The sequence below is a fragment of the Pogona vitticeps genome, chromosome 7, assembly GCF_051106095.1.
Source record: "Pogona vitticeps strain Pit_001003342236 chromosome 7, PviZW2.1, whole genome shotgun sequence".
Taxonomy (NCBI): domain Eukaryota; kingdom Metazoa; phylum Chordata; class Lepidosauria; order Squamata; family Agamidae; genus Pogona; species Pogona vitticeps.
Genome location: NC_135789.1, coordinates 31,137,017 through 31,153,843, shown reverse-complemented (window position 1 = coordinate 31,153,843; position 16,827 = coordinate 31,137,017). Strand labels below are relative to the sequence as shown.

Below are 16,827 nucleotides of genomic sequence, written 5' to 3'. Positions count from 1 at the left end.
TTGTCAATTATTTCTTCCTTGCAAAAATCATTAGAGGGCCTCGATCAGGACTAGAAACTTAAAACGTCGGAATGTTCAAAGCTTCAACTCTTGAAAACGCATCGGGTTCGGAGCATTTTAAACTTTGCTTAGGGGACTACAAATCTTGAGTCCTGGGAGGAAACTTTTGTCTGGTTAATATTTTCAAACTTTTCCTAACTTTTTTTCCACTTGTTTCTCCTCCTCTCCCCCTTCGGTCCCGTTTTTCTCGATCCGGGGTCCATGCAGGTTGACCGCTCCCCCCTGTGCCAGCTTCTCGTCCCCCGAAGCCGTTGCCGGCGTGTGGAGCCTGCCCCACGCCGGCCCCCTGCCAAACCACGGCCTTTACCTGCGTGTTCCAGTGTTTCCCCTGCGACCCGTCCTGTGGGAACGCCTCGTGGGCTAACCCCGAGTTCGCCCAGCGCTCGGCGGCTCCGATGGTGAAGATGACGCGCTCCAAAACGTTCCAAGCCTACCTGCCCTCCTGCCACCGGACGTACAGCTGCATCCACTGCCGGGCCCACTTAGCGAACCACGACGAGCTCATTTCGAAGGTAGGCAGCCCCTGGCGTGGGCTCCCCTCCCCGGAAATGCCAGGAGTGTGTTGGTTTATATAGCCTCTATAGGGCAGTGGTTAAACTGCAGTACTGCGGCTGAAACTCTGCTCACAATCCGGATTCCATCCCAGGTCGCCGGCTCAAGGTTCACTCAACCTCCCGTCCTTCCAAGGTCAGTCAATTCTGCTCTCAACCACCAGAGGGAGCACTTTAAGCGCTTTGGGGGCAGTATATAAGCAGCCCCCCCCTTTGCTTTTACTTATTTATTTCATGCATTTGTATACCGCTGACTGAATGCAAAGCCCTGCTCTGAGCGGTTTGCAACACTAAAGTACTATGAAACCTGGGGCGATAGCAAGAGTTTTCATTTCCCAGGCAAAGAACGATGCTCTTAAGACCATAAATGTTCCGTTTCTCTCTTTTCCTCTGCGGAAAGAGTATTTGAACGTTTATTCCCTCTACTATTTTTAACCCTTTGGCTACGAGCAATAAGTTAAAAAAAAAAGTAAGCCAGGCTGGGTTGGGAACTGGACATTGGTTTCTATACTAGGTCTTGTAGAGGTTGTTGGATAACAAAGACCATCATCCCCTGCCACTGGCCTTGCTGGCTTGGATTGAAGGGAGCTGCAGATCCAGAGGCTCGTTTTTTTCCTAAAACATTTCACTCTGCATCTTTAACATTTTCATTAAGCTTAGAAAAAGTGATATGACCAGTTGCTTTTTAAAATTTTCCTGGTATTTGATTAGCGGTGGATGGATGGGTGGGTTGGTCGGTTAGTTGGTTGATTGATTGATTGATTGATTGATTGATTGATTGATTGATTGATTGGAATCCTGCCCTTCCATGCAGAGCTCAGGAGAACCTACCTCTTCTCCTATAAATTTCATTCTTCCAGCAGACCAGTGAAACAGGTTCATCGGGGAAGTAAACCCCAGTCCCCAAGGATATCAAGACCCATTGTTCTGTGCTATCAAGCGGCCTCCAACCTACGATGACCCCATGCATGAGCGATCCCCACCATGCCCTGTCCTCAGCTGCCCTACTCAGCTCTTGTAAACTCAACCTTGTGGCTTCCTTAAGGGACTCTGTCCATCTCGTGTCGGGTCTTCCTCTTTTCCTGCTGCCTTCCACTTTTCCCAGCATTATTGTCTTTTCCAGATCATCCTGCCTCCTCGTGATAAGCCCAAAGTCCGGACGGCCTCTGTTTCAATATTTTTCCTCCCGGAGAGAGTTCAGGCTTGATTTGCTCTAGGACCCCCCCTTGTAAAGAGGAAAGGGGACCATTGGGCAGCCATAATAAAAGCCTTGATTTTGGCAACTGCTCCCTGTCCCCTTTCCAAAACTTCACAAACTTTTTCGGTCAAGCAGGGGATCCTTTTCCAGGAAAAGAAAAAGAAAACGGGGGCATGTCATCTGCGGTTTCTATTTCGGTATAAAAATGGGTCCCTCCTGACTGCCCCCAGTTTTGATCTTAGGAAGTGAACATCTGGAAACTTGATGCAGTTGGAAGTTCTTTGGCTTGTTCGTTGGACGGCCTTTTGCGTCTGGTAGGTGCGAAGACGCAGATTTTCGGTTTCAGCTCTTTGGTGCCTTGATCTCAAAAAAGCTGTTGTGGCTTTTGTTGTCTGGCCAAGAAAACCCTTAGCAGTCTGAGCCAAGGCAGAGGGAGATGGCTAAGCTGTTGTGGGATAATTTCCTTTTGTGCATGTTTTTTTTAAGCACCCATTTGTAAGGATTTTTAATGTTGTGGAGATGTTTAGGAAGAGCAGCAGGAACTGCAATTTTTCACTGAGGTATCTGGGTGATGACAGATCGCATTCAAAACTGGCATGGACTTGAACCCAGAACCTGCCAGCATTTGGACTGATGTTCCTGAAATCCAGACAGCTTCAAGTAGCCAAGGACAGAGGCAGGTGGGCAGGACACAGAGAGTGACACCCTGTACTGTACAGATGGAAGAAGTACATACTTCCAGACATTGTTTGGACTACAGACCCCAGCACTCCTCTGTATTGGCTGTGGTTGATGGGAGTTGTAGTCCAACAGCATCCCATGGGCTGCAACTGTGCCCATCCTGCTGTTCTCACTGAAACACACTCACAAACGGCTGCCACTATTACTAAACAACCTCTTTCCTCTGTGGCCATAGATAATGAGGTCCAGAAACTTGTGCTGCCTTAAAAGAAAGCCAATGTTGTCAAGATTCTGGGTGAGCTGCTAAGAGATCTCGGCTTTCCTTGTACGGATTTAAATCTGCAAATCTGATGTGCAGATCTTCAGATGTTCCCGAGTCCCCAAGCAGTGTTGTTCCTGTCGTTGTGAGCTGGATGAGGCTCTTTTTTGCATGGTGCCTAAAAATAAACTAGATGACAGGGAATGACATTCTTGGCTTATAACCCCTAGCAAGACCATGAACCACAGAAAAGTTGGTATTAGCAGATCATCCGCAAGGGGGAGGGGGGGGAGAGAATTCTGTACATGCCCAGAGGCACATCGTGGCAGTGTGTAGTTTTAAAATCTGGAAGGAAAACATTCTGATGCCTTAAATGTGGGTGGAAAGGTTGGTTTTCTTTCCCATTTCATCTTGCAAAAACTTATCCAAATACAATCCCAACAATACATTGTGTTTTTTGTCTTCTGGATATCTCCCTCTGTCTTGTCTGTCTCTCTCTCTCTCTCCCCCTTTTTTTTTTAGTAGAAAAAATAATCTCCCAGCAATGCACTTGATTATGAAAATATGTAGAGAATTTTCTGTTGGCCTCCTACACTTTGCTTTTTCTCCTCTTCAAACAGAAGGTCTTAATCCAAGAAATGAAGCCCGTGCAAAATTCTTGCTGGTTGGACAGGAGATGCTGTAGGAGTTTCTGCCGTCCCTTTAATATATTTCCCCATGGGTTTTCCACTGCCTGGGACATCGGCTGACGCTGCTGGGCACTCCTTGTAGGAAAAATACAGGCAGTGGCATTGACCCTATAAAACAAACCCTTTTGAACAGGTTTCAGATCTATGAGAAGCGAGTCTTTTGCAAAGCAAATGACTCTTAATTGCCCACCCTCCACCTCTGAATTACTTTGCATTATAATAAGGATAATTCACAACCTTATTAATCTGAAGATGCCGGCCACAGAGACTGGCAAAACATTATGAAGAAGAACCTTCAGAACACGGCCAAACAGCCTGGAAAATACACAACAGCCTCTCTGTATGTTTACCTGCTCAAGCTTTGGAAAAAGCCTCTTGGGGCAGAGAGGCATGTAAATCTGATGGTTTTATTGAGCGGCTTCTTTCCGCTAAGACCAAACCTGAATTACGTGCTCCTCTGAAGGGGCTGCAGAGGGTTGCAACAGACCGACAGAACTGCACCCGGGAGGGAGACAGGATTTTGCTGCCTTCATTTGAACAAGCATTGTTGCTGCTGTCGTCCACGGTGAATGATTTCTGCCAGTTGGACCGTCAGATATAGAGTCGCTGAGCAAGGATCTTCCCTGGTAATGAAGCAAACAGCAGATCCCTCTCAGCGGTTCTCTCCTTGCGCCTTGCTGGGAGATGCCGTAAGAGCTTTGGTCATTCCTTGAGATATATCCCTGGGAATAAAACAATCGTCATTGTGGCCGATCATCGGGTCCAGCCTCTGTCAAGGAGACACAATGAGGAATGGAACCCACAGCCCCTGGCTTCGCAGCCAGAGACACACACCCCCAAACCCCTCTGAGCCACACACATGCAGAGTCTAACGGAGACACACACACACATCCTCCACTGTAAAGACTGCAGGAGATGCAAAATGTTTTTCAGATGATGAGCTTTTAATTACACACAAAGGGTGAGATGAGTTTGGATGTTGAGTTGATCTCCAAACGGATCTGGAAGAGCGACAGGGAGATCAAGTCCAAAACAGGACTAGGTGGGTTCCCCTTCACTTTCCCATGGAAGAGGAAAAAAAGCCGGTTTGAGGAAATGGGAGCCCCCGCCACCTTCAAGGCGGTCCAGCGGTCACAGAAGCCTCGCTTGGCCGGTTTGGAAATCTCAGCCGGCCACCTTGAGCCCACAAGGCTGTTTTCCTCCTTCCCGGTGCCTGGGGAGATCCTTTGATTCACGGAAGCCTATATTTGCATAAACCGAAGTGCGGATAATCCGTTTAGCGTCACCTTTTCTCTTGATCCAGCCTTCCCTGGACAGCTAGCTCTTTTCTCCTGCCGTGGGCTAATGTACGAATCATCCTTTCCCCTTGCTATTCCTGGACAGGTTGCGAAACTCAATATATTTTTATTGTTCTGAGCAGGGCAGGGGGCTCTTCTGTTTTTCTGTGGGATGGGCGAGTTGAAGATATGTATGTGTGTGCGTGTGTGGTGGGAATACGTAACAACAAGCATCTGGGAGAGATTCCGAGCTGTCAAGAGGGGGCAGGAATTCTGAAACAGCTGGTTAAAAATAGATCTGCATCATCCTCCCTGACCGGTGGAGTGGGGAGAGAATCGACCAGACCAGACCCTTGGGATCTGAACTCTGTTAAGTGTTCCTATGGTAATTGAGTTTCTCTTTGGGGGGTTAATCAAAGTTGTGTTTTTGCTGGCTTGTGGGGGGGAACCCTGCTGCGTTGTGTGAAGAATCGCTGGAAACAAATTATTCTTAGTTCCTTGCTTAGATTCACCTCCAAGTCGTGGCTTGTAACGTTCATGACACAGAGAACTCAGCCTAGAAAATCTGTGTTACATAGCCATGAAATAAATTTCTAATATAATTGATGCTGTTGATTGTACATGGTCTCCTGGGGCGAGCCAGATTTTCCTGCCAGGTGAACATCCAGTCGAGATTTTTTTAAAAATATCTATTTTAAATCATAACGCAACTGGTTTTGACCTTTTGGTGATAAGCCATCAATGTAATTTTCTGTGGCAGAGGATTTTCTCTATGGGCAGGCTTCAGATTTTTATGGGCCCAGTATGAGTCCTAGTCTAGACATTTAATAAAGCCGTTTTTCTGCCGACCATTAGGGGTGGCTTTCTTAGAGCGAGCAGCAGAGGAAATCTTCCTGGCTATTTTGATGGAAAATTAAAAACTCATTTCTTTCCTTTTTTAAAATATATATATATATATTATTTGGGTTGTGGGGGAGAATGGAGATTGTTCCAGAATGTGAGTTCTTGTTTTCCATTGTTTGACTTATAAAGTTTTGTTTTTTGAACTAGGGAGCTCCCCCCCCCCAATTTTAATGCAAACCAGGCACCTCAGTGGAAAGATGAGGGGTGTCCAAGAGGAAGAAGCTGGCCTGCCTTCCACCCTACCAAAAAAGAGAGACACAGATAACAAATATAGGGGGAAACCAATGAACAAATGCGGGGGAGAGTGGCCCTTTAAATGGAGGCGGGGTTTGCTGGATGCAGTAGGCTGGCTGTTTGGTTTCAGTGATCTGATTGGTTGGTGACTGCCTATAAAGATGCCTGGCAGTTGGAAGCAGATGGCAGATGAATCTTGGCTTGTGGATGTCGCAGGAGGTTCCTTGTGATGACGAGAGCTGAAATTTCCTTGGTGGGAATTAAGTTTGCAGTCAGAACTCTGACAGTACCGTATCCCATTTTTAGAAACAATGCTCGGTATAAGCAACAATTCATTTCTCTGTCTTGAAACAAAACAAAGAGTTTCTTTCTTTCTAAGAATGTACATTTCATTGAAATCCCTCGATGTTGGGGGTTCATCCTTTTCTGACTCCTTTGGATGAAGAGGCATGGCATCCCCATCATTGCCCCTTAAAAATAAAGGGCCTAAATTCAGTGTCTCGTCCTGACCAGAGTAGAACTATGGAGTAGAAGGGATTTACTAATTGACTTCCGACTCGGCAGTTAATTCAGTGTGTCTGCTCTGGTTCACATTAGCCATTGACGTTAGCCTGTAAAAATCCAGGATCTGCTCCAAACCAACATCCCCCCCCCCAAAAAAAAAGGCTGTATTGTTTTATTTTTCTTTTATCTGTTCATGTCAGGATAACTATCTTACCAATTTCAATTGATTTTTCTGGGTTATTTTTTTTTTCTGCTTGCTTTACAGTCTTTCCAAGGAAGCCAAGGGCGGGCCTATCTCTTCAATTCCGTGTGAGTGTCTCGGTTTGTAGTAACAAACTGCAGTCGGTGGGTTTTTTTTTTGAGGGGGGGAGGGGTTCAGGTGCACCTCCCCGAAAATGAACTATTTTCTAGCCAACTTTGGAAATGGCAAATTATAGAGGGCGCCCCTGTTTGTGAAGGGTTTCAGTCGTTCACTAAAGGAAACCTCCAGGTTCAGGAGCAGTATACCTTAGAAAACCAGTTTCTCAAGGTTAAGCAACAGGAGGCAGCACTTTCCATCATCTGATGTGCTATTGTGGCAAGCCTGATCCTTGTCCAGGTGGAACTTTCGATTTTACCCACACTAACCATATTTCCTCATCTTAGTAGGTCATATTGTGGGTTTTTTTTTCTAGATTAAGTTCGTTGGGATGTAGAACTCCACCTCTGAAAACAAGCTGTGGCTTGTAAACCATCACAAAGCACTGGCCCACAAGTTGTTTTGGGTTTACTAGCTCTAGGTTGTTTAAACTTTGGTGTGTTGTGACATCCACACCAGAGGTTGGAATGTTGTTTTTAGAAGGGACGTGTTGGTTTCCTCTTGACATTCAGCTGTTTTTGTTACTGCTCTACTCGCACAAGTACTTCATTGTGCCATGGGCTCAATGTTACAGATTAGAAAATTAAGTGCTCTCCAGGGCCATCTAGTGGCCAGTTTTGATATTGCACACTGCAAATACTGTATTTACAGCAGACTGACAAATACTTTCCTTGCCACTTAAGCATGATAAAAGAATGGCATAAAAGGGGGTCTTTTACTTAACGTTGTAACTCCCAGTAAGTTATTTTGTGACTTAATTGTTACATTAATTTCCTACTTGTAATTCAGAAAGCAGCTAGTTGCAGGTAAGTATGTTACCTGTAACTAGTTACCTCCCAGCTGTGATGCAGACTTACTATCATGGTTTGTCCCTGTCTTATCATCTGCCTGCCCAGTGTGGCAGGAGAGAGAGAGGCAAACCCTAACTGCAACATAAGCTTCAGGTTTACAGTAATTATGTTTTGTTAGTTTATTTAATTGATTTATTTAGTTAAAGAATTAAAGTTCGAAAGTGCTCCAAAGCCAGATCAGTCCTTCCTGTACAGTACTCCTGTAACTAGTGATGGGATAAATCTTCCAAAATTGAGAACTTGACCCCATCAACATTGATAGCCTGCATCAGCAGAAACCAGGAAGCTCAATTCTGGCAGGACCCTGGTTCGAAAGATCTCAGTTTAGAAACCAACGATGGTTAGGCCTTGTTGTATGCGAGCAGTCCGTCCATTAGATTTGTTTGCTATGCGAAGGAGGGTTGTGTCTTAAAGGACAATATAACAGTTTCCCCTAAATATACTGATGGTGAACCATCTCGCCATCGGTGGTACCTCTGACAATTCCCATCATGCATGTTCTGGTGTATGTGACACAGGGGGAGATCTGTTGTCACAAGCCCCAGCAACTTTAACAACACTATGAGCAATGAGCGCGGGAACCCCATCTCGGAAGTAAATGTTTAATTTTTTTCTTCCTCTCTCCCTACCTGTTTGCCTGTAGAGTTAATGTAGGCTGTGGCCCCGCAGAAGAACGGGTTTTGTTAACGGGACTGCATGCGGTCGCCGACATTTACTGTGAAAACTGCAAAACCACGCTGGGCTGGAAATATGTGAGTATCTGTCTTTGTGGGGGATGAAAAACGTCTATCTTCTTCTTAATCTCCTAAGGATGCAGCTGCTGGTTTATACCAGCTCAAGCCATTTCCGCCTGTCGGTGTAATATGGGCGTAATCTGACAAGCGATTGTTTCGAGGGCCTTTGGGCATGCTTCTTCTGCAACAGAGAGAATGCCTCTTCTAAAACACCCAGGAGACAGAATGCCTCTTCTGGTTGATGGGTGCTGCAACAATGAATTATGGGCTTTGTCGTCCAACCTGTCTGGAGGGCAGACAGATCCCTTAATTCCCTGTAGATGCCCTGAACGGTGCAGATTTAGGCGGGGCTCATGCGCGTTAAACTTTCGAAAATACCCCCCTTGTATACTCCCACTTTCCGTCTTAGGCAGCACGGTCTCTGTAGTAGAGTCGTTCAGGTTCCTGGGCTCTGTACTCTCTCGGGACCTGAAATGGTCAATTAACATCAATGGCATCATCAAAAAAGCTCACCAACGTCTGTATTTCCTACGACAACTTCGGAAATTCAATCTGCCTCGGGAGCTGCTTGTCCAATTTTACAGAGGCATTATTGAATCTGTCCTCTGCTCTTCCATAACTGTTTGGTTCGGTTCGGCAACCAAACTGGACAAGAACAGGCTTCAGAGGACTGTCAGAACTGCTGGAAAAATAATCAGAGCTGATTTGCCATCATTGGAAGAGTTGTACATTGCACGGGTTAAAAAGAGTGCGGAAAATATCGCGGCAGATCCACGGCATCCTGGTCACAACTTGTTTAATCTTCTCCCCTCTGGTCGGCGATACAAGACGCTGTATACTAAAACATCGAGGCACAAAAATAGCTTTTTTCCCTGTGCTATCAAACTGCTGAATTTGCAACCATCTGATGCAACTGGGAGTTGAGGCAATCGGCTTTTGTAGAATTTGCTCTTAATTGTCTTGTGAATTTTCTGTTCATGGGGTGTGTGTGTGTGTGTGTGTAGTGTTTTTAAGTGTGGCCGGTAGCCATATTAAATTCCGGGTATGGTTTACATACCTGGCCAGTGAGTGAGTGAGTGAGTGATAATGATAATGATAATGATAAACCGTCGGCACCCATTTTTTAAGACATTAAAGCGAGCATTCAGACTGGAGGTCACCCTGTGCCTCTCCTTTGCCTCCCTGGATCCTGCCCCGGTGCTGAAACAGAAGTGGGTTCGAAGGATGGAAACACAGAATCACAGGACAGAACTGTTGAACAGAGTCCTGTAGTCATTTTGTCGAGTGCACTTAGCAAGGACAAAAAAAGATCAGTAGCTAAAACATTATAAAACAGCTGTTGATGGGTTGCTTAAAATGTTGTTTAAAAGCTGATGGATTAGGGAACATTGAATTGAAGATCTTGAGTGGAACCTGAAGGTCATCTAGTTCACCCCACTAGTTTCACCACTTTAAGGGAAAGCATTAGATTTCAGCCAAGTATTCATGAGCTACTGTTTGTCCCCACCTTCTCCAGTTTGTTGCCTCTGCAGATGTTCGACTGTAGTTCCCATCATCCACACAGGAAGGCCCATAGCCTGTGGGATGATGGAGGTTGCGGTCCAAACTAATTGGGACCAGGTTTGAGGAACCTGCTCTTCCGCCCGTTCAGGTCATCGCAAAGACCCATTATTTTCCCCTTAATCTTTTCCAAGTTGTCCTCAGTTGAACGGCCCATTCTAAATCTTTAAAATAAACGCTTTCCCCTCAACTTTCCTCTAATTACATATGTGTTATTTTAATACCATCTGTTTTGTTTCAAAGGAACATGCGTTTGAAAGCAGTCAAAAGTATAAAGAAGGTAAATACATCATTGAATTAGCGCACATGATCAAGGATAATGGCTGGGATTGAGCCTGGAGGAGACGCATGCCCGCACTTCGCGCGCGAGAAGGCCACCCGACTGAACATTTATCTCCGAGAATGAGCGAGTGACTGGGAGGAAAGGAAAAACAACAACAACAACCCGCTTGGTTCCTTGCATTTTGGGGAGCTTCGTCGCTGCCGCCGTCTTTTCAGACGCTTCCTCGCCCACCTTTCCGCCATCTTATCCGGTGACCGGCCTTGATAACCTTCGTTCTCTGCTTTTGTTACCTGTCTCTGTGAGGCCACCTGTGGTACCCCTCTTCCTTCTCTCTCTCTGTCTTCCTCGCTGTGATTTGGCATGGGTTTTTGGTTTTTAAATCACCAAAGCAAAGGAAGAGACCCCAATGGCTAAACTTATTTCACAACCAGCGTCTCAGTACAAACCAAAAGTTGAGTTTGATGACAGTGGTGGGAAGAGAGCTGGGTTTTTGGTTTTTTTAAATCCGAGGCCTCCGGCGGGCCCGTGGGAAAGAGGCCTGGGTTTCGGGAGGCACGAGGTGGGCAGGAACCATGAACGTGGGGGCGGGGGGGAAGGATGTGTCCCCGGATGCTCTTTCAAAATCCTGATCCACTGTGGCTTGACATTTGTGGACCGTAAGAATATACCTCATGGCTGTGTTTATTTTTCTCTCTGTATCTTGTGATGGTGACTCCAAACATTTTGGTCACTGGTGGTTACTCCTTTTTTTTTTTTTTTTTTTTAGTTTTGAAGCGATCACTTGGGTTTTTTTTTTTTTCCTGTCTACGAACCTTCTCAAGAAGACAAGTTTGAACCCTTAGAGCTAGTCAGGGCTCTGCGTTTTTCCTACCCTCGACCCCCACCCTAGTCTCCTGTTTTCTCCGTAAAGGAATCTACCCAACGTGTGTTGTGATCTTAGCATGGACTTCCCCGACCACTCATTAGCCCCGTCTTTCAGAGTTGTAAACCCCTCTTTCAGAGAGTAGGTGTTGAAACACAGAGTGGAGGGGCAGTGGGAAATGGAGGGGGGACTCATCATTTGGGTGTGTATGTGCATGCGCGTGTGATCATGAAAGGGAGGAGCTGTCATTCTCTATATCGGCACCTGTACCTGGCATGTGGGCAACTTTCTGGCCCGTCGTATCATGTTCACGACGACCGCCTAGAGCAGGCGTGGGAATTTTAAATCTGATCGTTCGTACTGGTCTCTAGCGTATGTTTATGTTTTTTTTACAAGCTTCGCTGACAACCCAGGGACCAGTCTCTGGTAGGGCTGACATTCTGGAAAGGATCTGTTCCAAAGCTGGAGGGTTACTCGGCGTGGTGACAAGGGTTTTCTCCCTGCTTGAAAGGATAAACCCGCTTCCTCGCACGTTTCCTCCATTCGGGCCAAACGGGACAGGTGGTTTTGGAAGAGCCCCTCTTCGTAAAACAAGGGGCCCGAACGGGGTTCCTGAAATGCGGACGACTAAATGACGTCCCCCTAGGTGCAGACCTGTCTTAAAAGGTCTGAATCCCACCGTGTTCTTCTGAATCCTTCTGGGATAAAAAGCGGGGAGAGAAAAAAGGGGGGGGGGTTCTGTATTTACCTGTAGCATCCTTTTGTAAGAATGGAAATCAATGAAAATCATGCATGTGACAGAGGATCTTGGGGGGCTCGTCTTTGGTCCCCTGTCTCTAACGAACCTGATACTCCTTGATGGATGAACAAGCCCCATAAACGAGTCCCCAAAATTTGGTTGGTCCGTACGTTTCCTGTCCGGCTACCTCCAGAGTGTGGCACGAGGCTGAACCGAAAAGCCACCCTTGCTTCGTTCTGTTGGGTGGGCTGAGCGTTTAAGGGATATTTTCACAGGCAGTAAATATTTCTTGCTGAATGAAAGAGGCTGATCAAATCTTCGCGTTCTCTCCTCTTTCTTCTCGGATCTAGTCCAATGAAGGAACGGAGAAAACCCGGGAGCTCCTGGCGGGAGCAGGGAGGGTCTCTTAAATTGCCCACCCACCCACTTTGCCTTTCATGGAGTTTCCAATCCAGTCATGGCGAACCTTGCGACTAACGGCCGCCCAGCGGGGAGCACAAAGGCTGTGTTTAATGGAATTCATTGTGTGCGTCTCCTTTGAAAAGAATGATTTTCCCCCTCTTTCTTTCTGTAGTTCTTTTTTTTTTCCCATACGCATCTCCCGATTTGTAAAAAAATATTTCATGTGGGGTTCATCCACTCAACGAATCTGTTGTAAGCCGGCGAATACGTACGTCCCGTGTTGGTAAGGCCAGGGAAGAGCGGAACGGCTCCCAGGTGGAGTTCTCCCTGTAAAGTATGTGTTTCTTTACGGTGGCTTTTATATCCTAATCTAAGTCTCTCTCTCTTCCTGGGGAGAAGATGATACTCAGATTAGCCTCAAAACAGTGGGAATTGGAAAATCCCAGTTAATTAGAAACTGATGATACTTTCCCCCCTCCGCTTTTTCATTAGAGTTTACTAACTGATAATCTGCGAGAGGGTAAGATGAGTGCATCTGGAATGATGGTTCCAGAAACCATCCCATCACTATCAATAACCCAAAGAGGTAGGCTGCTATTTTCCAGATACGAAAACAGTGTGAGGATATGTACTTGAAAGTCTGTAAATGAAGGGGGTCCTTTGTGCACAAAAATATTTGCCATGCACAGTTTTGGGTGCTCCGTGGTTTTGACATGTAGATCTGCCCATGGATGAGATCCTTGAGTGGTTACTTGGATGTTAATGTTCTGAGCAGACCACACCTTCCCCAGTTCTACCTCTGAATTCATCCTTTTAGTAATTACCTCTGTCTTCCTCTATATACTTTTTGTCTTCACTTGCATATACCAAAACCTTAAGTGCTTCTTAAAGACACTAGATGTTGCTGCTAAACCACCTATGTCTTTGTGAGATACAGTGGGGCCCCCATATCCACACAGGGATCTGTTCCACAATGTGCCACGGATGCCTGAAACCGCGGATAGTAGCAAACCCTATATACAGCATAGAAGGAGACAGGACAGAAGGAGGGAAGACCTGCCCCTTTGTGTGTTGTATACAGGGCTGTGGTGAACTGTGGATAACCGGAACTGTGGATGCCAATTCTGCGGATAAGGGGGTCATCCTGTACATGCTCATCCCTTTAAATGTTTGTTTGGTCACGAAATGGGTGCCGTCAAGGTAGCCGTCCTAGGAAAGGGTTAAGATGCACTTCCCAAAAACATTTTTTTCCATGATGTCAGAAGGCGCAGCTCAACTGCCTTCGGAGTGCGCGTGAATCTTTTTGCATTGTGTGCATCGCAAAGAAACGAATCAAAGTATTCTTAATTGACTGGTGGCTTTGGAACTGTGGTTCCTTAATTACGGAATTATTAATTATTCCCAGGTCTACTGTGGAGATTATTTCCTTCACACCAACACCCTGTTGCGTTCCTCATCCACGGTTGAAAGAAATTTCAAATGACGATATCTACATGCCCTTCAAAGCAGTCTCTTGAGAACAATACTTACTATGTACATACTATTTAATTTAAAAATAATATATTTGGTGCTTGCTTCTCTCCTCTTCAAAGCCCTTCCCAGGGAATACTTTTTGAGAGTTAACGGTTCTGAACTATTATCCTCTCTTTTCTGTATGTATGGCAAGCTGTTATTTTTAAAAGGAAATATTGCAGTGGTTTTGTAGGAGTGCAACCAGAGAGGATGAATCGAGATGAAGCCTGTATTTCTCTGTCGCTGGATTAGTTTGCTTTTTCTTTCCATGAGAACGGGCGCGATCCTAGAGGATGTTTTGGCTGCCACAGTTTTATCATCTTGACTTGCGTGTTTGGTTGGTGGGTTTGCTTGGCAAGAAGGACTAAAGTTGAACGCTGGGCCTTCCGTGAATGCAGTAAATTTCGTGGCTGGCGGCAATTTCCATCAGAACCAAAGTTTCAAATTTAAGTCAATTTAGCAAGGACACGGCGCTGGTCCCGTTCATAAACATAGGAGCAGATCATGGTCAAAACCCTGTAGCTTTGTGTAGTAAACCATTCTAAATTAAGCGCATTGAATCATTGGGGATTTAGAGAATCCACTCCCTATGTTGCAGGGATTCAGTGGGGCTACTCTAGGGCAAGTTGCTGCGCTCACCAACAGGATTTTGGCCCCTGATGCATCATGTTTTTGGGGACTCGGTTTAATGTCATCTAAAAAAGGCTGACTTGGGCGAGACTTCTGTAAATCTTGTGCCTTGTCTCTTTTTAAAGTCCTGGTTTCTTGAAACACTTATCAAGTGTTTAGTCCTCATTGATCCAAAGAGAGGGGGGGCTGAGAAAGATACACCCACATGTTACTGTGGACATGGTGTGGGGCTTCAGGGAGACTTGAGTTTGAATCCTCCACTCCACTGCAGAGGTCCAAGGGTGTCCTGGAGCAATTTGACTGAGTTTTTCAGCCAAACCTATCTCACAGAATTTTTGTGAGGGAGGAAAATTAAAATAAGTCCATGTACACTATCCTGAGCTTCTCAGGGAAGGAGGGGACTTTATAAATTAAGATCATCAAGGCACACAAGCAACCCAAACCTATGTTTAAAACATAATATCCGTGAAGATGTAAACAATGGTCGGCAGGAAAATGGTCACCCTTGACTTCATATAGGAAGTGAATTATATCCTTCAATTATGCATTTTTATGTGTGCAAAATCACTTGAATTCGAGGTAGGCGATGAACAGAACTCGTGTTTAGGGAATTCCGCTTTAAGTGAAGAGTCTTTAAGGTAAAGCTTTGGAAGATTTGTTTTTAATTGCCACAAAGGGCTTTAAATTCTACCAGGATCTGTCCTCCTTCAGAACTTGGGTTGATAGTGGGGGGTGGGGGGTGGGAATATCTCCTTATTTCAGGCTATTTATTTAATCCCAACTTTGCATGTATTTCTCTGTCCTCTAGTTGTGACTTTCTAAATCTTCACTCCCGTTGGCCTAGTTCTCGGTCCTAGAAAAAGCTTGGTTTCCTCCACCACTACAAAGCCCATGTTACCCATGGAGGCCCCCCGTTCACCTGAGCACGTTGTGTGTGTGTGTGTGTGTTAAGCCAATGAAATGGTGGGATCCTGACCAAGTGTCTCTGATCTCATTCCCCCAGATCACACACACACCCGGTCTTGATACAGCTTTGACTGGTGGGGAACCCTTGCTCCTCCACACGTTTGGACTACAGATCCCAAAATTCCTTGCCCTAAGAGTTGGGGCTTATGGGAGTTGTAATCCAAAATATCTGGAATGGTCAGATATTCAGTGGTATGTTGGTACTTGAAGGGGTTTATAATGAGTAAATTTCAAACAGGATCTGGCACACATTGTGGGAATTACAGTAGGACTCTTGTATCCACAGAACCAATATCTGCAGTTTCACTTACACATGGTATACCAAAGCCCAGCATGCAAGAACACCCCATTGTGGCCTTTGTCCGTCCACCTTGTATGTTTTATACTGTATATATACAGTAGGGCATTCGTTCCTAGCCCCCTGTGGATACTGGAAGCAGTGATAATAGTGGATGCTATATATATACAGTATATAGAATGGTCCAAATAAAAAGAAACAGAAAAAGAATGTTTTGCATGCATTACCATAAGTGGCCACTAGAGGGGGGACATAGACCATGCTTTTCACTGACAAGTATTCATTTCATGGTCTGTAGCTCCCTCTAGTGGCCGCATCTGGTAAAACGTGAAAACAATTTTTTTCCGGGATTTTTTTTTCTTTTAATATTTTTAATATTTTCAAACCGTGCGTCAGTGGAATGGCCGATCCTGATCCCGCAGACAATGGGAGTCCTCCTGTGTCTCACAGGCAGGCTGGTGAAACAAAGGCACCTTATTTTATTATTGTTATTCACCATCATGACCGGAACCCCTCTCGTGAAATATGGTGTGTGTGTCGTGGCATGGCTTTCGCAGGCACACAATTAGAGGACTCCAGGGCGTGTGTAACAGCTGGCTGGCAAGTTCTCCTGTCGCTTGCCTGATTCCTCTTCAAGCGCTCGTGGAACGCAGTAAGATTCTGGCCGGTATTTGGGGGGTTCTAGAGAAAAGTGCTTTGCTACCAAAGGTCTGTATTTTGTCTCCATGTGCGGAGGCTTGCTCTGAATTAGGCCAAAAGAATCAATTCAGAGGATTGATTGCCCTGGGGGTTACTTTATCGCTTAACTGCCACGTGAGCCGAAGCAGCGGGTAAGTAGCTACTGACTCCCTGACCCCCCCCCCCCCCCGTTTCCATAATCCGAGTCCTGTACGACCTGGAAGCCCGGCTGTGGCATCATTCTTTTGCGGGGCAAATACGTGGTCTCCTCGACTGGGATTCCCCCTGGCACGAACCCCTCTGTGCTGTCTTAGGCGTTCCTGCCAGCCTTGCAACGCGCGGGAGTGAATCCCTTTTTTCAGGAGGGAGAAGATGTCAATTCTCTATCCAGGACTGCCAACTTTTTTTCTTGCTGTGCTCCTCTACCTTTAAAAGCAGATGTGTGCATTTGTGTGTACACAGACATGCATGGGAGTTGCCGGTTCTTGAACTGGAGAAAGTAATAGATATATCTATGAAATTACAGTATCTCTTTCTAGCTAGCATTTAAAGACACAGGAGCCAGACCGGAGATGAAAAGGATAACCAGTATTTTTCC

General features: G+C 45.7%; 1 protein-coding gene across 1 annotated transcript; it reads left to right on the top strand.

Annotated features, from left to right (window-relative positions):
- The first annotated feature begins 321 nt into the window (after nt 1-321).
- YPEL2 (yippee like 2) lies at nt 322-11,379 on the top strand. Its single transcript, XM_078379306.1, has 4 exons — nt 322-572; nt 6,622-6,665; nt 8,209-8,317; nt 10,103-11,379. The coding sequence occupies exons 1-4, from the start codon at nt 456-458 to the stop codon at nt 10,190-10,192; spliced, it is 360 nt and encodes a 119-aa protein (XP_078235432.1). The 5' UTR covers nt 322-455; the 3' UTR covers nt 10,193-11,379.
- The last annotated feature ends 5,448 nt before the right edge of the window (nt 11,380-16,827 follow it).

Coding starts and splice junctions, on each gene's coding strand:
- YPEL2 (XM_078379306.1), top strand. CDS start 456: ATGGTGAAGATGACGCGCTCCAAAACGTTCCAAGCCTACCTGCCCTCC. Junction 573..6,621: donor ACGACGAGCTCATTTCGAAG/GTAGGCAGCCCC, acceptor CTTGCTTTACAG/TCTTTCCAAGGAAGCCAAGG. Junction 6,666..8,208: donor GCCTATCTCTTCAATTCCGT/GTGAGTGTCTCG, acceptor GTTTGCCTGTAG/AGTTAATGTAGGCTGTGGCC.